We start from the raw sequence: 17906 nt of genomic DNA, 5'->3' as shown, positions 1-17906 counted from the left end.
ACGATGGAGCCCCCGATCAGTCATCGCCGTCACGGAGGAGTGGAGACGATCCACTGTTGGGAATCGCGCCGATGCTGAGGCCCGGTGCTGGCCCGGCATCTCGTCACGGCACTTCGGCGTCTGACAGACCAGGACCGCGGTCGGTGGTTTTGTTCAGGTGGGCTCAAGCGGTCTGAGCGCCTGGGTGTTTCCGGAGGCTTGGTTCCGGGAGATCTCGATTTGCGCGGTCTTTCACATCGTGACGGGAAGGGAGGTTTCGGTGGTCACGAAAGTAGGCAAAACTCGCCCAGATCAAGGCACAATGGTCCTTAGAAACATGGTCAGCGCAGCTTCTAGGGCTCGTCCGAGTGAAGAGAACATGCCTTTCCTTGAAGATTCGGCATCACTAGAGATCGCACGTCACCTCATGTTGACTCCCGTCCTGCATGTGGCCCGCGCCAGTGCCATCATGTAAAACTGCGAAACGTCTGCCTCACAGACCATGCCTATTGAAGGAACTCGGGTCACCCGAGACGTTCGTATCTCAGCCTCTCGACGACGACAACGTACGCATGTGGTGTCTTTTCGGCGATTGAAGTCGAGGGGTTTCGGCGATTGCAGCACGCACCGCAATGCCAGGACCAGTGTCCCATCTGCGGGCGTTGGAGATGGCCAGTAGTTCACCGTCATCGACCGAACCCCGCCTATGCCTGAGACCCCTTTTTCGTCCCTTTAGACGGCTCCGGCATGGTAGTTGCCACTTGGTGATAGTGTCTACAGCGTACAAACTTGGAGCTGCGCTCTTCGTCTGGTTTCAAGCATCTGGGATTGCCCTCATCGTCACGGCTATCTTTCCGAATAGCCAGGCTACTTTGACGATGGTCTCTCTCATGTACACCAGCTGAGTCGTAATCATTCTCTAAACCCCTCAGGATTAACCCGCTTTGCGTCGCCAGTGTCTCTTCATCTGCATCATCTAGGGCATGGGCTATGAGATGAAAGTCTTTACATGTCGAGCGAATGTACCGCCTAAAACACACGAGCATCACGAATCACGAAACACTCATCCATTGGTTCACATGGAATTGGGAACAAGACCAAGAAAGCCCCGTCTATTGGCCTAGACGAGTCACAAAGGAGGGCGACATACTCAGTTTACGACAACGACACTTAATCCTGCGGGAGCGTAACCTCCCAGATTGCATTTCGGACCAGAAACTTCTCGGCCGAAACACGTACGAAATGATGCCATTCTTCCTCTCCTCCCTCCGCGGACGTCCGCGGAGCTGTGGCCGGACGGCTCCGTGGACTTTTCGGCTCCATGCCAAGCCGGTGGAGGGGGCAGAAGTTCTTCACTGACATCAACGGGCTGGGTGAACTTTGTACGAAAACGAGGGGAGAGAGTTGTGGTGGTGGTGGTGGCAGAAGAGGGGTGGTAAACGCCATACACCCTCAACTTACGCAGTACCCAAGTAAATCACTTTACGACATAATCATATACCAATAAGATTTGTGGTTTAGGCGGTTTTGATTCAATCTGCCTTGCATTGGCAGACACATCCTCAAACAGCCGAGGTCGAGAGCTCTCTGTAAAGTTCGTCGCATCTCGGCGCGGGAGGGTGGGAGGCCAGAGCTCCCTTCCTTCGTACCTTATGTAAAGTCCCTCGGCTTCGCGCAAGGTTTACGGCGATAGGAGCAGGACCTTCCCTCTTTGCGGTGGGATTAAGCTCAGCGACGGCTTGGTTTGCTAATGTGGTGAGGAACGCAAAAGAGTTCGTCGTAAGGTTGATTACGTTTTGAGAGGGAGGGAGGGAGGGTTTGGGCGCGCATTACGGAGGAAAGATTGCGTAGGCTTTCGTGGAAGGGGAGGGGTAGTTGCAACGTAGCGCGACTGCGACTGCGAGGCGCAGAGGGTTTGTTGCTGGCAGGTTGTATGAGTGTGTGGGTGAACCCCTCTGGTGGAATACGGGGACGAGATGAATGCCGGTTTAGGCTGGACCTCGGCTCTGTTCAGGTTGAGTTTCTTGAGGAGGCCGCTATGGGACGGCGATGAGGGAGTTGGAGAGGGTGTTCCTCGGGTGGGCGGGCCGATCGTCATTGGGCCTCGATCGTCTGGTTGATGAACACGGCGCAAAGCTTGCTGGTGAATGCGAAGGTTCGGTGGTCCCGATTCAGCTCTGCTTTCCCGAGGGTGATTCCGAGGTTTGGAGGTGATTAGATGGCCTTGTTTGTGGGTGGCAGTCGACATCATCGCTGGTGTTGATAACTTGCTTTAGTATCGCTGACTCTGAATTGCGCAATACAAGCTATGGCGGTGCTATGAGGCTTTCAGAGATGCGTTATTCAGTCATGGGAAAGAGCGGCCTTCGGATGGACTTTGACTCAAGGATGAGGCCGAAGCTCAAAATGTGACGATGACGTTTCTGAAGAGCCGTTTTGGGTATGTGTTGATGTCTCTGTAAATGAAACCGCGGTCTGGATTCCAGCAGGTGAATGGTGACTCTGGTGGGAGCGGACAGGATTGAGTACGTGATCTGGGTCCTGTGCTGTGCTCGAGATTTGGCTGAATGGAGACTCTTAAGGTCCAATGATGGTCTTCATGCTGATCGGTCATCTGTCTCAGGAGATTGATTTGGTGACAACCTGTCTTTCTGGTCCTCGTAATGCCTCCATCAGATTCATATGGCAGTCAACAAGGCGCACCCGCAGGCGGTAACCTGCTATTCGAAAGCTTGAAAAAAGTCAGGAGCAAAGATAATAGTCTCGCTTCCTAGATCTGGTTTCAGAGGCCGCCCATTTTCCCCTGTCTGCTTAGCTATGTGCCCGATGTAGTTACTTATTACTATTGAAGACGACAATAGAAGTAATGATAAAAATAATAAGAATGATAACAAAAGTAGCCCTGGCAATAGTAGCAACGACGATAGCGACAACGACAACGATGGTAGCGATAACAATAGTAAGGTAGAGTATATTACCATACCTTAGGAAAAATAGTCACTTTAGCACAGGAAACATCATCGGTCTCTACGTTAAAGCTTGAGGGATCCCGCCTTCCGTCACTCGAGTCAAGTTCTTCCTTCACCTGGATGTCTTCAACCTTGACAATTGCACCGCGTCTGTTAAGAAGTGATACGGTTGAACACAAACAACATAGTAGATCTTCCAACGGAGTGTTATTCGATCGCCTGTGAAGCGTGAAGTCATGTGTGTATGCTGTGGAATTCTCTCGTTATGTACAATTCAGGGACTCCTGCCATAAAAAGCAACTCAGACTCCGTGATAACCACACCTTTCCTTGATCCGGCCGAGAGTCAGGTATCAAACACCAGAGATATTGCTTGAATCTTGCAGTATCTTAGTGATCGAAGTAGTGATACCTTATCTGCCGACATCGACAACGAAACCGATGGAGGAACAGACACTAAGGATGATCGGCATGGCCATGAGCAGAGCTGGGGACGGATCTTGGATAAGTCCCATCGTCAAGCCTGTACCCGCAGTGGTTATGCCAAACACCCATTTCACATGCCTCTGCCCGAAGTCCGTATTCCAAAGTAGACTGAGGGCATTGAGCCAGAAGACTGTCTCGACAACGATCAGTTGCGCAATCTGCGACTCGCATGATGGGTTATTTGGTATAAATCGGAATCGGTGTGAGGAGGGACGTCGCCAGTCTGTCGGGTCGCATTCCTGTGATTAAGAGTCAGAGAACCTAATTAATCCATGGTAGAGGGGTATTCAATACTGGGAAATGGTATGTCCAGCTACTCAACCCCGCCGGTGAGAAGTTCCTGACGGTGACTAGAATGCCGAATATCATGAGCCAGGCAATGAGAAGTCGGAAAAATATTGATGGTCTCCACGAAATGAGGTGCTGCCTGTTGTTTCCATCGCAGTGAACGGCCTTCGAGCCTTGAGAACCATGGACTTTGGGACGACTCTGTAGCATTCGATCTTCCATCGGTGGTTGAGTGGCCTTTCCATCCTCAGTGGCAGAGCAATGGAAGTCCTTCCCATACATGACAAGCCTGGCCGGCGTCAAATGAAAGGATGGATTCAATGGAGAGGCTCTTGGTCTATATTTTGTGTGATGTTGTTGCAAGATATTCGGAATGTGTACGAAGTTGTGTGGATGATGCGGGAGGCAGATGGTGGAGGGTCAGTAAACAAGAGAGACGCTGAGGACACCTTCGATCGGTTCCGAAAGAATGATTCTCACCACCGTAACGGGACGTCCCAGTCAGGCAATAAGATTTGCGAAAAGCAGGGAACGGTGTTGCCCGAAAAGTGCACTTTTGCAGTTCCTAGCTTTGATTCGAGGAAAAGCCTGTCGTGGCGTCCACTCATAGGTCGAATTCACGTTCTTGCTGCAGGTGTCGTGAGGCGAGGCATCCAAGACCCCTGTATCGTTTTTCGACTTCTGAGGCGAACCAGAGCGAAGCTGAGATGGGAAGACACGAATCGAAGGAGCAATTTCCACTCGGTTTTCTGATTCCACCTCCCAAGCATGTCATCACTGCTTTTTGACATAGCAGTATTGTGCTCTGCCACCTACCATACATCGACGCTTATCAAAGAGCTCTCTTCCCCCTCCCTGCACACCTCATTATTTGTTGGGCTTCGGTTCAAAAACTGTCATCATCAATCTCGAACAATATTTACCCTAACAACCAAAATCCCATCATCTCCTGCCTCACTCACGCTTGCTACCCGCCACCCCAATCTGTCAATCCGGTATTCGTCTCTGTGCGGCAGAGACCGTACCATGTCTGCGGGCGGAAAGACCTTTCAGCTCAAATTAATCATCGCGGTCATCACTGCCACCTTTGCGACGCAAGAGAATAGGCACGCTTGGGCATTGCTTGCGTCTCTTGTGTTCGTTATACAAGGCGTTTGGTTTGAATTGGATCATGTGCTAATTTCTCCGTCTAGCTGCCTCCTACTTTGGATCACCATCGCTACCGGGCTATTTCTCTACCGCCAGGCATTTTTGCTCAGGTATCGCGCTCCCCTCACTGAAAACGATCCAGTCAAACTCCTAACTCGTTTGACACAGGAGGGCAATCCCCAGCACAATCGCGGTCGTAGGGCCGACTTTGGTCTGGGGTGCCATAGTCTACAATGGAAACTTCGACCTCGGGCGCGCCTTCCACTTCCTCCCCATCTTCATCGAATTCGGTCTGGTTGCTTTCGTCGTGTCCTACAAAGATGAGCTCTCAGAACGACCTTCCCGAGATGCAGAGCACGCGAGCGGACATTGACCGCCTTAACATCGGATCTCGGCGACGAAAGACCAATATGCGCCGCTGTCGCAAGGCCGGCAAAAGGCGCACTCAGCCAGTCTCAAGTGCTCCCGATACCACTATCAAGCAAGACCATTCGCAACAACGCCTTGAGTCACCGCCATCTACCAGAAGTCTCAAAAGGGACTACGAAGAGAGTTCGCTGTCTCAGAAACGCAGACATGCACGAGCACCCATCCAAGATCACAGGGCTGCGGATAGTGACTTCCGTCGTGAGCCAACCCAGAAAGCAGGAAGGCTTTGGAGCCCCGAAGAGGAGCCGCTGAAGCCAAAGGATAATACGGAGAGTCCTCGCCCTTCGACCTCAAGGTCATTCGAGCCTCGTAATCCGGGGGTATTGATCAAACAGCCAGAGACGCGACCTATTAGCCAGGAACAGCTGGTGGCCGAAGTTAAGGGTATCTATGCTGGCCTCGTGATGGTCGAAAGCAAGTGTATCGAGGTGGACAACGCCCAGAGCAGCACTACTGAGAGCAGCCCGAAGCTTAATAACGAGCAATGGCAGGCGCTTATCGCCCTGCACCGAACCCTGCTCCACGAGCATCACGACTTTTTCTTAGCCTCACAACATCCCTCAGCTAGCCCGGCTCTACGCCGTCTAGCAAGCAAGTATGCGATGCCCGCTCGTATGTGGCGCCACGGTATCTATTCGTTTCTCGAATTACTTCGCCACCGGCTACCAGCGAGCCTTGAACATATGCTGACGTTCATCTACTTGGCGTACTCGATGATGGCTCTACTGTACGAGACAGTTCCTACATTCGAAGATACTTGGATTGAATGCCTAGGAGACCTAGGCCGTTATCGGTAAGAGACACTCCTTAATTATCTGTTGTCGATGGTCATACTAAAGTCAGGTACAGTATGGCAATTGAAGATGATGATATTAAAGATCGAGAGGCCTGGACATCTGTCAGTCGGCACTGGTACTCTCAGGCCAGTGATCAGGCCCCTACCACTGGACGGCTACATCACCACCTAGCCATCTTGGCGCGTCCAAACGCGATGCAGCAGTCGCTCTACTACACGAAGTCCATCTGCGTTTCCATCCCATTCCTGTCTGCCCGTGAGTCGATTATGGCTCTATTTGAGCCTCGAATTCACGGGGAGCCCAATGGCTTAGCAGACATCGACGCTGCATTTGTTCGGGCCCATGGAATTCTTTTTAGTGGCCGCTCCGATCGCGAGAGCATGATCGAAACAGCGCTCTGGATAGACGAGTCCACAGCAGAAGTGAACAATCACTGCCGCCGAACCACACATCAAGGGATTGAAAGCAGCCACTACAGTGGCATCAACCTCCCCTTACATCATGGCGCCAAATTTGGAGACCGCGTGAGAATTGGTAACATTGACACACAATGGCCCAGCCGAAAACCCCTCGACTACTCTCGTGAAAGTCATCATGTTGACTCCATGAATACGTCCTTAGCCATTATTCTCAGTTATGGATGGCTAAAGTCATTTAACTTCGCCTTGCATCCTACTGGAGCTTGGAGCCGAATCACACCACCCGGGGTCCTTGAGGGGCTCGATTTGCGGAGTTCTGGTTGGCAAAAGCCGTGTTTCCTGAACGGGAAAAGTATATCATCAAGGAGTCTTCAAGGAGGCTCAATTGCTCAATTTTCAAAGTTCACGGACCAAGCCAAACGACTGTGGATTGGCTTGGGCATGAAATACAGAGAGGCATCTCCCTGGCTGTTACGAAGCTGTTCCAGCTTATGGTTATACTTATCAGCCATCAATGAGAAGACGACACACAAATTTCCCTCCACCCGGAGCTTTACAGGCTCTTCGCGATTTGGCACCAGAGAAACATCTCCAGTCCCTGAAAACCAGCGATCGCAGTTCGTGGAAAATCATGGAGACACACCGACCCCTCTCTCACTGTTCCGACGATGCGTTGGGCGTGAGAATTTCTCCAGGCTTTGTCGATTCTTGCCACAGATATCGATTTCTTCAGCCGAAGTGCTGTTTGAATCCAGTTATGGGATTGCTCCTCGGCCCTTGTGAGCGATCAGCAGCTCATCATCCCTAGTTTCTCGATTTTGTTCCCCATGTTGTCTCGTTGGTGTTGTTGTTGGTGTTGTTGGTGTTATTGGCGTCATTGGTGTTAATGTTGTTATTATTGGTGTTGTTAGTGTTGTTGTTGTTGTTTTGAATGGGTGCATAAAAAGGCCAGCTTCAAAGGTACGGTCCATAGACATATCGTCAGGCAGAGAAACGCCGCAGACGAGAATTGCTTGCTGCCGAGCATAGGCAGATTTTCTCAATGTAAAACTCTGTGACATGACGACACCGTGAAAGCCCTCGATTCCCCTCTTTTCCTTCTAACACTGTCCACATTATTGGTTCTTTGATGCTGATATTGGGAAAGGATATTTAGCGACATCGGAGCTCATTCGCCAAAGAAGGGGGGCAACATCTATATGAAAATGCCCTTGCCAAGCTTTCTCACCAATAGTGGTATGCTCAGCGCCGAAATAGACGGACATGAGACAAAATCTTCTTGTAACCCTCCTTGAACGTCGCGGGGGGCATTGCAGCAACTTGGTTGGCATAGTATAAAATTTGTCGAAATCGTACGATGCTCGGCTAAGTTGTTCCCTGCTGTCCATGGCTGCTATTTACAGATTACGCAGCGCATGTACTAACTCAAGCTTCAGTCCAGTTCCAATTAGAGTGCTCTTGAGTACTTGGTTTTCTGAATTCTAGGTGAAGCCCTTCCGAGGTTCGATTCTTCACCAGTGAAACGGCTGATAACGATAAGGAATACATCTCTATTTGTTTTTCGTCTGGCTATGAATGCAACATCGATATGATCTCTCTTAATGGGTATACGTAGCCATAAAAGCAATGACATTAGGAAGACGCCGGCTAGTCATACATGCGCCCATTTTGACATCACTCGTTCTCGCTTGCTCTCTCGAACTATCTCCACATGCTGATCTCCAACAGTACTCAACATCCTAGTTCTAGAGCACTGATCTCACGGACTCTTGTACTCGTCCTTGATTTGGTTGACAATGTACCTCAGGGCTCTTAGATTCGGCTGCGTCCTCATCAGCAAAGCCATCTTCAATGGCTCCGTGACGTCTGTTCGAAAGTCTTTGTCCAGACGTAGGAGGGCCGCTCGCGTGAGGACATGCGGCAAGCGATGAGTCCCTCGTCTTAGATGGCTTTCCATCCTCCCCATCGCTTCATCTAGACGGCCGGCTTCGTGATCGAATGTGTCCCTCTCATCACCACCCATCGGCCTATTCCTCTTTTGCACTTGGTGCAATATTTGCCGGGCTTTCCCAACGCTGAGGATCATCACTTCGGCACAATCGGCTGTGTCTAATGGCTTGACGCGGGATTGCCCTTGAGGATCTTCACCTGCCCGATCTCGAATCTCCCAAGCGGACGGTACAGGCGTGAGACGTGGCTCAGGAGTGGGATTCCGTGGCTCGTAAATGATTGGTGCCGGAGATTCCTGCCACTGGCACTCTGACGGTTGAACTTGAACGACGAATGGTTCTAGACTGCGGCGTCCTTGGATGTATCGCCGTCTTCTGGCTGATTCTTCGGGTCGATCATATCTTGCTGGGATGTAAATGATTCGAGGGTACAGAGCGTGCTCATCGTCGTCCTTCTCTTTATCGCCACGGAAGCAGGACAGCATGTGAAGGACGGCTGGACAGATAGTGGACATGAAACTTTCCCCGGGATAGTGTTTGGTGGTGTCGATCTTTATTCTGTCTTGAGAACTTGGTGCTGCGTCTTATATACGTGATGGTTCGTTCAAAGAGAGATTTAACGATGGCAATCTAGATCCAGGATTTTACGAATAAGCTCCGTTTAGATTGAGTCCGGCGAGGCATTCACGTTGAATTGTGACACTAGAGTAAGTTCACTTGCCATGCTGAGGCTGAGCTTTGAGGCTATTTTAGACTGAACGCCGCCGTTGGTGGCGCTGGCTCATGTGAGGACTTGACCACGCTGGCATTGCCCTAGCTTGAGGATGAGCGGCCTCACTAGGTAATAGTTTGTTTTGCGTTTCGATGCCAAAAAGGAGTAGTATTTCTATGATGGCTGGGCTGCAATCACAGTGGAATACTTGCTGGGAGGGGAACCATCCGAGTTCAATATGAGCAGGGCTGATTTGAGTATCCTGGAGTGCTTCAAGTCATTTCATCCGCTGCCTCCAAGATCTTGCAATCATCGGAGTCTTCCTCAGCAGCTTTAGCGGCAAGCTTTCGAACCACATCGTTGCCGTCTTCCAGTATAGCCTTTACGGCAGCGATTATATATCGACATTCTGGCAAAACTTTGTCCAGAAGGGCTGTTTTCAGCGGTTCCGTCACATCTAAACGAAAATTGCGGTCCAGACGGAGAAATATGGCTCGAGCCTGATCTGTAGATCAATTAGATCTTTACGGGGTGAGTTCTTCTCATCTGGCGCAACTTACTTCGATCTCTTCTCAACACAGCCCTGTCCATACCAATGAGCTTTCGTTTTAAATCTTGCAATGCCTGTTGCAAGTTTTGAAGCTCGGCAGTGTTCTCCTTATCACAACGCTTATGGGTTTTCTGGATCTCGGCCAGAATCAGAAGGGCTTTATCCACGCTCGAGCTAGCAGCGGTGACACACTGGATGTCGGTCAAAGGCCTGTTCATCGAACGCGGTATTGTCCATTCCCGAGGTTGGTTACTTTCTGGGTCCGGGCTTCTTTGCGGCTCTTGGTTCTGGCGACGGAAACGGAGAAATCGTTTATACATTGCGTCCATTGAAGAATTATTCGTTCGGCAGAGGTAAGAATGATGGGAATTGAACCAGCATGGGCATTCTCAAGCCGGCTTGGCCAATCGTTTTGTATTCATACCCTGAAAGTCTTTTGGAAAGAAACCTTCAGACAAACCGCCGACAAACATCCAACATTCCTTCGACCATAACCTTAAGTTGTTTGTGGAAGGGATGGCTGCGGCTGAGTCTACTAACGGTTCTAGGCCTTGTCGGCGCTTCGTGGCGGTAGCCACGTGTGGTGATCGGCGACTATCAAATCCGCGAAAGACATCGAATGTAAACAACCCAAACAAATGACTTGATTAAGTCGCTCATCATACCTTAATGTGCTCATCCCCGCCGTTCTTCTTGTAAGCAGAGACTCTATTCTCTGAATGACCTTTTTACTTCCTCCAGGTAAAGAAGCATTTATTCAACAGGAGAAATGCTAGGATTTCAGAGCGGCAATGGCTTTCGAAAGCGGAATCCGGATAGGATTCGGGATGATATGGACTATGCTGAGCGCGTTTTCCGTTACTTATGGCATTCAGGAAACGACGAACCACATATCCTGGAGTACCGAATACTCAACAGAATCAACCTTTTCCACCTCCAGAATGAGCTTGCCAAGCTCAAATCCGCCGTGTGGAACGATTTTAGTGCTAAAGAAGACGATTTAACAAGGTTAAGGACAACGCTGCACGATTATGGTAAGTCAAGCCATGTCGGTCACGAAAGTCGACATGTGTCGCGTGTTAAACCTTCTCTATCGAAAGTCTGACCCAAGGAACTCCCGTATAGCAAATGCCGTACGTGATTACGAATACCTGAGAGCTCTCCCAGAAATCACGGGCTCCCAAGCAGAAGACCGACGCCGCGATCTAACAGCCGCGTTCCCCTTCATCGCCGACCTCCCCGGCGACCCGTATAACTCACGATACTGCACCTTCCGTGCCCCCTCACACCCAGAAGCTCCCGTCGACCCTCTCAGGCGATTCCTCAAAGCACGGCTCCCAAGGCAGTGGACATACACCAAGGACGAGATGCGGGTCCACATAGACGAGTACCTCAAGAACGACCCGCCAGAGACGATCTCGCCCTTGGTCGACAAACTGGCCAGGTTCATCATCTCCTTCACCGGTGGGGTGAGCCTAATAGTTCCTATGCTTATCATGAGTCTCCCGGGGCAAGATACGACGAAGAGTCTCGTGGTTACGTCAGTCGCCGTCACGATCTTTTCGGTGGTGATGGGCTTAGTCTTCAAGGTGTCGAATGAGGAGACAGTTGTGGCTACGGCTACGTACGCAGCGGTGCTGGTTGTGTTTGTCGGTACTAGTTCTTGAGAGGGGGGCAGCCATGTTGATGGTCTTTCAACCGAGTACGGATACGCTCTCACGTCTTATTGGGTCTCAAGACTCTGACGTTAATAGTGTGTACATGGCTTCATTTCATTTCTTAGTTGGCTATCTCGTCTAAAATTCCGCAGAAACAGCAATGAATCCAGTCGCCTTGCCCTCAGCAGCCTGCTTCATGAGCTCCTGGTAGACGGGGTCCTTGGTCTGGTAGTACTCCATGTCCCTATTCACTCGTTAGCTTTCCCATGAACCTCTAGAGAACCATCTCGTCAGGGGCCGAACTTACGCCTCATTCGCAAAGGTGATCTCGTACACGACGCTCCACGGCTGAGATCCCGGGACGTCGGTGAGAGTCTTGCACTTGCTCGCCTTGGAGGAGAGGATGTATGTGTTGCCGTCCTGTCATTCATGTCTTAGTATCTGCTAGCTCCGATTACCTGAGGCTCAGGGACGTACCTTCTTGCACTCGCTCGAGAAGTTGCCGAAGCGAGCGACGGCCTCCTCCTGCTTGACGTCGTCGGAGAGGGCAATAAGTCCGATTCTGGTGATGGCCATTTTTGATGAATGTGAAGTTCTTTCGTGCCGGACGAGTAGTTGTATTAGAAGCAGCAGGTATCGCGATGTGATTTTCGAGTAATTCCTATTCTCCATTCTTCACCGAAAAACGACTGCTTTATATACATAGCAGCGCACACCGCGGACCTCGGCCGCGGTGACGACCCCCGCACTAGGAAATTCATGCCGTCCTCTCGGCGCGCCACGACAGTCTCACCATCACGGGGCTACCGGCCAGAGACCGACCACAGAAACCCAAAATATGCGGAGCAACGACCCCGTTCCGCACCAATTCTCCGATGCCAGATACCTCTCTCCTCTCATGCAGGGCAACAACACGAACCACGTCCAGACGACCAAAAAAAACGGCGGCCATCCACAAACCGGAACGATCGTCCCTGAAACATGCCCCGATTCGGATCTCCGAGCCAGACCGCTCCCAGATAAAGCTGGCTCTTGGCGCGCGCGGGTCTGGACGGTGGCACGCTGGCTTTCTCAACGTTGAGCTACGTTAAACTTCACCGCCCATCGGAGCCGAATCCACAGATCGTCAGGCAGACAGGAAAGACTCCTTTCTCAATACAGAAAGCTTCGCTGCCAATCTGGTGAACCCTGTCGAGGTAAAAAGAAACCACCCCCACACGGCGGACAATCGGGGGGACCGCGTCCTGATGTCGAAGTGCGCAAGATTGGAGGGCGATCGAAAAAGGGCTCGGCATTCAGGGGGATGCGTGGCCATGTCGTGGAACGGCATTGCGAAGTCTGGGGGTCGTGTCTGCTGTCTTTTTTCTGGGACCGGAGGGGACGGAGGTTTTACCGGTTCGGGCATGTTCGCTCGTGTGGGGGTCGTGCCGGGCAGATCCCCGCGGAGGCGGAGGAGACGGGGGACACTGGGGGGTCTGTGCTGGTGTAAGGTTCCGGGGCGCCGATGACAGCTGTCCGTCTGCGGCGCGGTTCGGTGATGGGTGACATGTGAACTGACATCGGTCGTATTGATGCGGCTCTTTGCCAAATGGAATTCGCAACAACAATTGCAACGGATCGAGAGGATAGTACGTTAATCCGATCATTCATTCTAGACAGTATGCTAAACTTTTGAGTAGCCACCCTGATAAGACATAAAGGTCGTTATATCATACAAGCCCTTCCCTCTAGACATGTTCTCGTGTATGCAATGTCCCATTATCCCTAGTGATCCACCAAGCCTCCGAACATCAATCCGGTTGATCAAAAAAGTGTATACGCCTCGCGGTATATCAATATGGTTTAGAAGTTAGAGATTAAGAACGATAAGAAGGCTGGTTTCCAGCAGCCGGGAGCATCCATCGAAAAGACATTTGTCGCTCCGAGAACGCCTCGCCATAAGATGCAGTGGCATGAATCAATACTCGCTGATGAAGCAATTTGTGAAGCAACGAACATGATAAGGAAAGGAAGATGAGGAACAAAAATCAAACACGGCCATGCTCTTTACTGACTTCCCCTGCGTCGCCTCTGGTCTCCTCTGTAGTTCAAGGAGTACGGAGCCGGGCGTTCCTGGCGCATGGTACGCCTTTCCGGAAGACCAGACCTCACGTCAGGGTAGTATCCCGGCTGGGGCCCAGCGCTGTTGGGCGGATAGACCGGAGAACGGGGAGCATACCCCGCCTGAGAGATTTCGGCTGCGCTCGTAGGGTACATGCAGTCTTGCTGCGCGGGCCGCAGGCAGAAAGGGTTCTCCTGCTGGGTGGTGTAGTGCTGGGGAGGCATGCCAGAGATGGCCTGCATGGGGCGCATCATCTCTGCAGAGGTAGGCGGGGTGTAAGTCGGGATCGGTCGAGACTGCATTGCGTAGTCTGACAGAGGGATTGATTGCTGAACTGGAGTGGACAGGGGCTGTTGGAAGAAGCCGTGAGGAGCCTCAGCCGGAGCAGGGTGGCTGGTAACCGGTGAGTTCATGTGAGATGAAGGGCGGCTGTAGGCTGCACTTGGATAGAAGTCTGAGGTGGCAACGCGGTTCTCTTGGCGAACTCGACTGTGACCATTGGTCATGTCGCGGAAGAGGCGCGAGTGGTCTCGGTTCTGAGCCAAAGCCGACGAGCGGTCGGGTGGTGGCGTGGCCTGTCCGTCAACCCAGCGACACGAATCGTCGTCGCTGGCACCCATCTGAGAAGAAACAGAGGCAGGGGCGGATGGAACACGGCCGCCTGTGGCGACGGGCGCGTTTTTGTTCTCCAGACGAGATTTATCCCCAGTCTTGGAGTTGGCCTCCGCGGAGGCCTGCGCGCGTTTGACTACCTCAGGATGAACCCCTTCCACGTATTCGATGAACTCCTTGAGGGCCTGAACCTTCTGGTTCAGCCGCTTGATACCCTCTTCAGGGGTGGCGGGAGGCTCAGAGGCTTCGGGCAGAAGGTTTTGCATTGCTGCGGCAATCTGGTCAGACAGAGCCTGCAACCTCCTTTCTGTGCCCTGGAACGGAATTCCAGAGATCGGCTGGAGAAGGCCGAGCGTCTGGGAAGATTCTTCAGCTGCACGACGCGCGGCTTGGAGGGTCTCGTGGGCCTTGCGGACGTGGTCATCATTGACTTGCTGAAGCTGCTCACAGTGTCTCTCGAGAGCAGCAATGTGATTTTGCGTGCTTTGACGGAAAGAGTTGACCATGGCAGTGGGTGTGAACGTTTGTGCGGGTTGAGGCTTTGCTCGACGGATGACGGGTGTTCCTCGAGCGCTCGATGAACGTGACTCGTCAGGGAGCGGACTACGCCTGGGTTGCTGACTGTGTGAGGTTGATGGCAAGCTGCCTTCATGAACCGGGCTGTAGTTGGAGGGCAATGCGTAGGGAGGGCGAGGCTCATGGCGGTTGCCCTGAATGACGTGGACCTCTTGTGGCATAGAAAACGGAACTGGAGCGGGAGCAGGAACGGGGTGCCTGTTGGTTTGCTCTGCGTAACGGGGCTGCATCTGGAAACCCTGGCCAGGATGAGGAGCAGTGGCTTGAGGCAGTTGCTGTGGCTGGGCATATTCTGCGCGTTGCCCGTGCATGGTAGGCGTCTCCAAATGCTCATGCTGTCCCATATTCTGACCGTGAGCTCTGTTGGGGTCTTCCATCATCCTGTACTGATCATAGTATTCCGAGTGCACTTCTTGCCTCGGTGGGAGCTGTTGCTGGCGCTGCGGTGTAGGCATATGCGGTTGTCGCATCTCTGCCAACTGCTGCTGCGGCATCTGCAGAGTGTTCCAGGCTTGGTCCTGACCTGCCTGCATCCCTGGAGCAGCCCACATGTGATTTTGCGTGGTGTTATCCGGGCGCTGCTGTTCTGGGTGTGTACCAACGTAGTTGTCGCCCTCGTTCTGTTGCATGAACACAAAGTTGACTTGCAGATCACCTTCTGTGTTCATTCCGTTCAGCTGGAACCCTTCGCTGCAAAAGTCGAGCGTGGCAGGACAGCCAGCATCAAGGCTGAAACTGCCGTCAACATCGAGTGCAGGCTCATCGTCTGACCCCAGGTCTGACCAAGAAGCACTGCCGCATGGTTGGCGATGTGTTGGGGCGTCTGTCGATATACGAGTGTTCTGCTTTGTGGCAAAGAAAGCAGAACGGATAAACAGCGGCTTTGGTGACGTCTGCTGATGTCTGGTTAGCACGAGTGTTGAATTTGAGCCGTTGTTGAACATGGACACACTCTTACCTTATGTGTAGCAGTAGACTTGTAAACGGGTGATTCGGGGTCGCGAATCTCGATGGCAGAATCTCGCCGGCCTTGATGGCGGTAAAAGTGCATGACAGGAACGTCATCGCCAGACTCGGAAGGACTCCTCGAGGACGCGCAAGACGAAGAAGGCGTCAACGCGGGCTGCTGTATCGCATCGACTGACAAAGCATCCCACTGGACCGTAAATGTTGAGACTCTGTCGGTAGCGTCGAGGACAGCTCGTGAAGGATTGCCCTCAAAGATGATCTCGCGTGCGACATACACAGAAGAACCAAGAAGGCTCACAATTCCGCGGTTACCCAAGCGGCGTTGGGCGTCCCCCGGCTGCCTGAAGTCCAAGCTAGGACCGTACATGGTGATCAGGAAGGTGGCGCCGGATCGCTGTTCGGTATGTGTGGGAACCCAGCAGACAGACTTGAGAAGCACAAGCATGTACTGGTTGTTTCGCAGGTTGAGAACGTGGACAGAGTCGTTCAGGTCTTCGTTCGATCCGTTGTCAATGATCGCCACAGAATCCCCGCGTTGATATTCTTGGCCGTCGAGAGATCTGCCGTCGTGCACCAACGTGCCGTGGGATAGCTGCATGTTGACGTTCATGGGTTCACAACCCATGACAGGGAGGGTGGCTGGCTGCATTGCCATGTCGGCGTATTATTCGAATCCACCGCGGGAGGGAGCGTATCGTTTGGTAAAGAAGGACTGATAAGAAAGATGGGATGGCCAGCAGGCACAGGAACTACCAAGGAGAATGTTCCGGGTTGTGGCGCATAACTTGATGGTAAGCGATGTCGAGACTTGCGTGGATGCAGGGCTTCAGGAGAATATCCAAAGCCTAATGCGTGGAGACAACGTGTAAACGTTGAGGCAAAGAACTGGTGGTTGACAAAACATGAGAGGAGGGTAGCACAAGAACCAGACGAGGAGGCGAGGAATTTTATAAGATGGATCGAAACTAGAGAGAACCGTGAGCGAAGAGCGTCTAGGGCATCCATGGGAACTAGATGCGCCTTGGCATCTCGGGACCGATACCCACGACATGGGTCATAGAAAGTAGCTGCAGCGGAAGACTCGAAGTGCTTCCGTCTGTATGAACTCGTGTGCGATACCCTTGTCGACACCCTCAGTTCTTGCGGACGTATGAACAGTGGACATGGGGGTGGGAGTTGAAAACCAGGATGCGCTAAAGGGCGATCTTCCAGGTACCTAGGGCCGTAATGTACCACCCCTGAACAGCAGCAGAACAGGGGAGATGACGACGGGGCAAGCCGGGAGGGCCAGGTTATTGCAAGGCCATGGCTGTCTCGGACCCTTTCTCACCCCCAAAGAAGACTCGTCTTGTCTACTTGCTGTGAAGTGTGCATGTGTGTGCTGGGAATGAGTATGTGGGCAAAGTTGGGTCGACTTAGCACACTGTTGCTGTACCCAGCCCCAAGGCTCGGGATACAGATCTCAGCCATCTCGTACAATCAGTCACTTCTCAAGTTGTTGGCCTCCTGATCCACGATTGACGGTGGACATAAGCAAGAGCTCCAAGTCAAACGTCTCGGGAAAGAAAGGGCGTCATCTGCGTCAACCGCTGGACTTATTTGACGCCATTGACGCCGAGCAGCCTTAGGAAAGTCTTTGCCGCGGCAGAGTAGCCGGGCGAAGTATGGCAGGTTCGGTGCATATTCGTACACTGGATAGACAGACAGAGAGTCGTTTGAAAAGAAATGAGCACGAACAACGAAAGAAAAATTCTGAGAAGTGATAGGGCGAAACATGCCATTGGTTATCGAACACGCCGGACCGCTATTCTGCCCGCGCGGGCGTGGAGTAGCCGAACGCCTGCGAGACCTCGTCGGCCACTAGTTGGTCGACGGGGACCCCGCCGAGGGGGGACATGAGCCTACTGGCTACTTTCTGATGAACTTATCGAGCATGAGCATGCGCCGACCCGCAAATCGGGTTCCCGAGGCAGATGTAAGACAGAATAATGATCGTCGTATGACGCCAGGTATCCCGCGATGCAGAACCGGTGCACGGTATTCTCTGCCTCGGTGGCCTCGGCAGAGGCAGAGGCTGAGGCAGGGCGACAGGGACCCTCATCGCCGCCACAGACTGAAACCGATTCCAAAGGAGCCAATTTTGGTGGCTTCATCCTCTTGATACCAAGCCACTCCGGTCTCGCTCTGCATAGAGACTAATGACCTCCTCTGGCAACGAAGGGTGATGATAGACTCGGGCGTGGTGATACCATTTGAATCGGACC

The 17906-nt window shown here is 52.3% G+C and overlaps 7 protein-coding genes across 7 annotated transcripts; 3 read left to right on the top strand and 4 right to left on the bottom strand.

The window, feature by feature from the left end:
- Nucleotides 1-3360: 3360 nt before the first annotated feature.
- On the bottom strand, nt 3361-4003 carry CGGC5_v010991 (uncharacterized protein; the record flags this gene model as incomplete). The annotated part of the gene is made up of 2 exons (XM_032037523.1): nt 3361-3672; nt 3728-4003. The coding sequence occupies 2 exons, from the start codon at nt 4001-4003 to the stop codon at nt 3361-3363; spliced, it is 588 nt and encodes a 195-aa protein (XP_031892474.1).
- A 744-nt stretch (nt 4004-4747) lies between these two features.
- On the top strand, nt 4748-5243 carry CGGC5_v010990 (uncharacterized protein; the record flags this gene model as incomplete). The annotated part of the gene is made up of 3 exons (XM_032037533.1): nt 4748-4857; nt 4915-4980; nt 5039-5243. 3 exons carry the CDS (start codon nt 4748-4750, stop codon nt 5241-5243), a joined length of 381 nt encoding a protein of 126 aa, XP_031892475.1.
- A 37-nt stretch (nt 5244-5280) lies between these two features.
- On the top strand, nt 5281-6705 carry ESL1-0 (EST/SMG-like protein 1; the record flags this gene model as incomplete). Its single annotated transcript, XM_032037544.1, has 3 exons — nt 5281-6092; nt 6149-6351; nt 6656-6705. The coding sequence occupies 3 exons, from the start codon at nt 5281-5283 to the stop codon at nt 6703-6705; spliced, it is 1065 nt and encodes a 354-aa protein (XP_031892476.1).
- A 2743-nt stretch (nt 6706-9448) lies between these two features.
- On the bottom strand, nt 9449-9963 carry CGGC5_v010988 (uncharacterized protein; the record flags this gene model as incomplete). The annotated part of the gene is made up of 3 exons (XM_066152450.1): nt 9449-9681; nt 9737-9857; nt 9919-9963. 3 exons carry the CDS (start codon nt 9961-9963, stop codon nt 9449-9451), a joined length of 399 nt encoding a protein of 132 aa, XP_066008199.1.
- Nucleotides 9964-10495: 532 nt separating this feature from the next.
- Nucleotides 10496-11393, top strand: CGGC5_v010987 (uncharacterized protein; the record flags this gene model as incomplete). Its single annotated transcript, XM_032037555.1, has 2 exons — nt 10496-10760; nt 10852-11393. 2 exons carry the CDS (start codon nt 10496-10498, stop codon nt 11391-11393), a joined length of 807 nt encoding a protein of 268 aa, XP_031892477.1.
- A 129-nt stretch (nt 11394-11522) lies between these two features.
- CGGC5_v010986 (uncharacterized protein) lies at nt 11523-11960 on the bottom strand (the record flags this gene model as incomplete). Its single annotated transcript, XM_032037566.1, has 3 exons — nt 11523-11628; nt 11692-11804; nt 11862-11960. 3 exons carry the CDS (start codon nt 11958-11960, stop codon nt 11523-11525), a joined length of 318 nt encoding a protein of 105 aa, XP_031892478.1.
- A 1470-nt stretch (nt 11961-13430) lies between these two features.
- CGGC5_v010985 (uncharacterized protein) lies at nt 13431-16240 on the bottom strand (the record flags this gene model as incomplete). Its single annotated transcript, XM_066152449.1, has 2 exons — nt 13431-15566; nt 15632-16240. 2 exons carry the CDS (start codon nt 16238-16240, stop codon nt 13431-13433), a joined length of 2745 nt encoding a protein of 914 aa, XP_066008198.1.
- Between the last annotated feature and the right edge of the window lie 1666 nt (nt 16241-17906).

This window comes from Colletotrichum fructicola, assembly GCF_000319635.2.
Source record: "Colletotrichum fructicola Nara gc5 chromosome Unknown KSG_Nara_v1_contig06, whole genome shotgun sequence".
NCBI classification, from domain to species: domain Eukaryota; kingdom Fungi; phylum Ascomycota; class Sordariomycetes; order Glomerellales; family Glomerellaceae; genus Colletotrichum; species Colletotrichum fructicola.
Note: the sequence above shows the minus strand (reverse complement) of the source record. Positions and strands in the feature narration are given on the sequence as shown.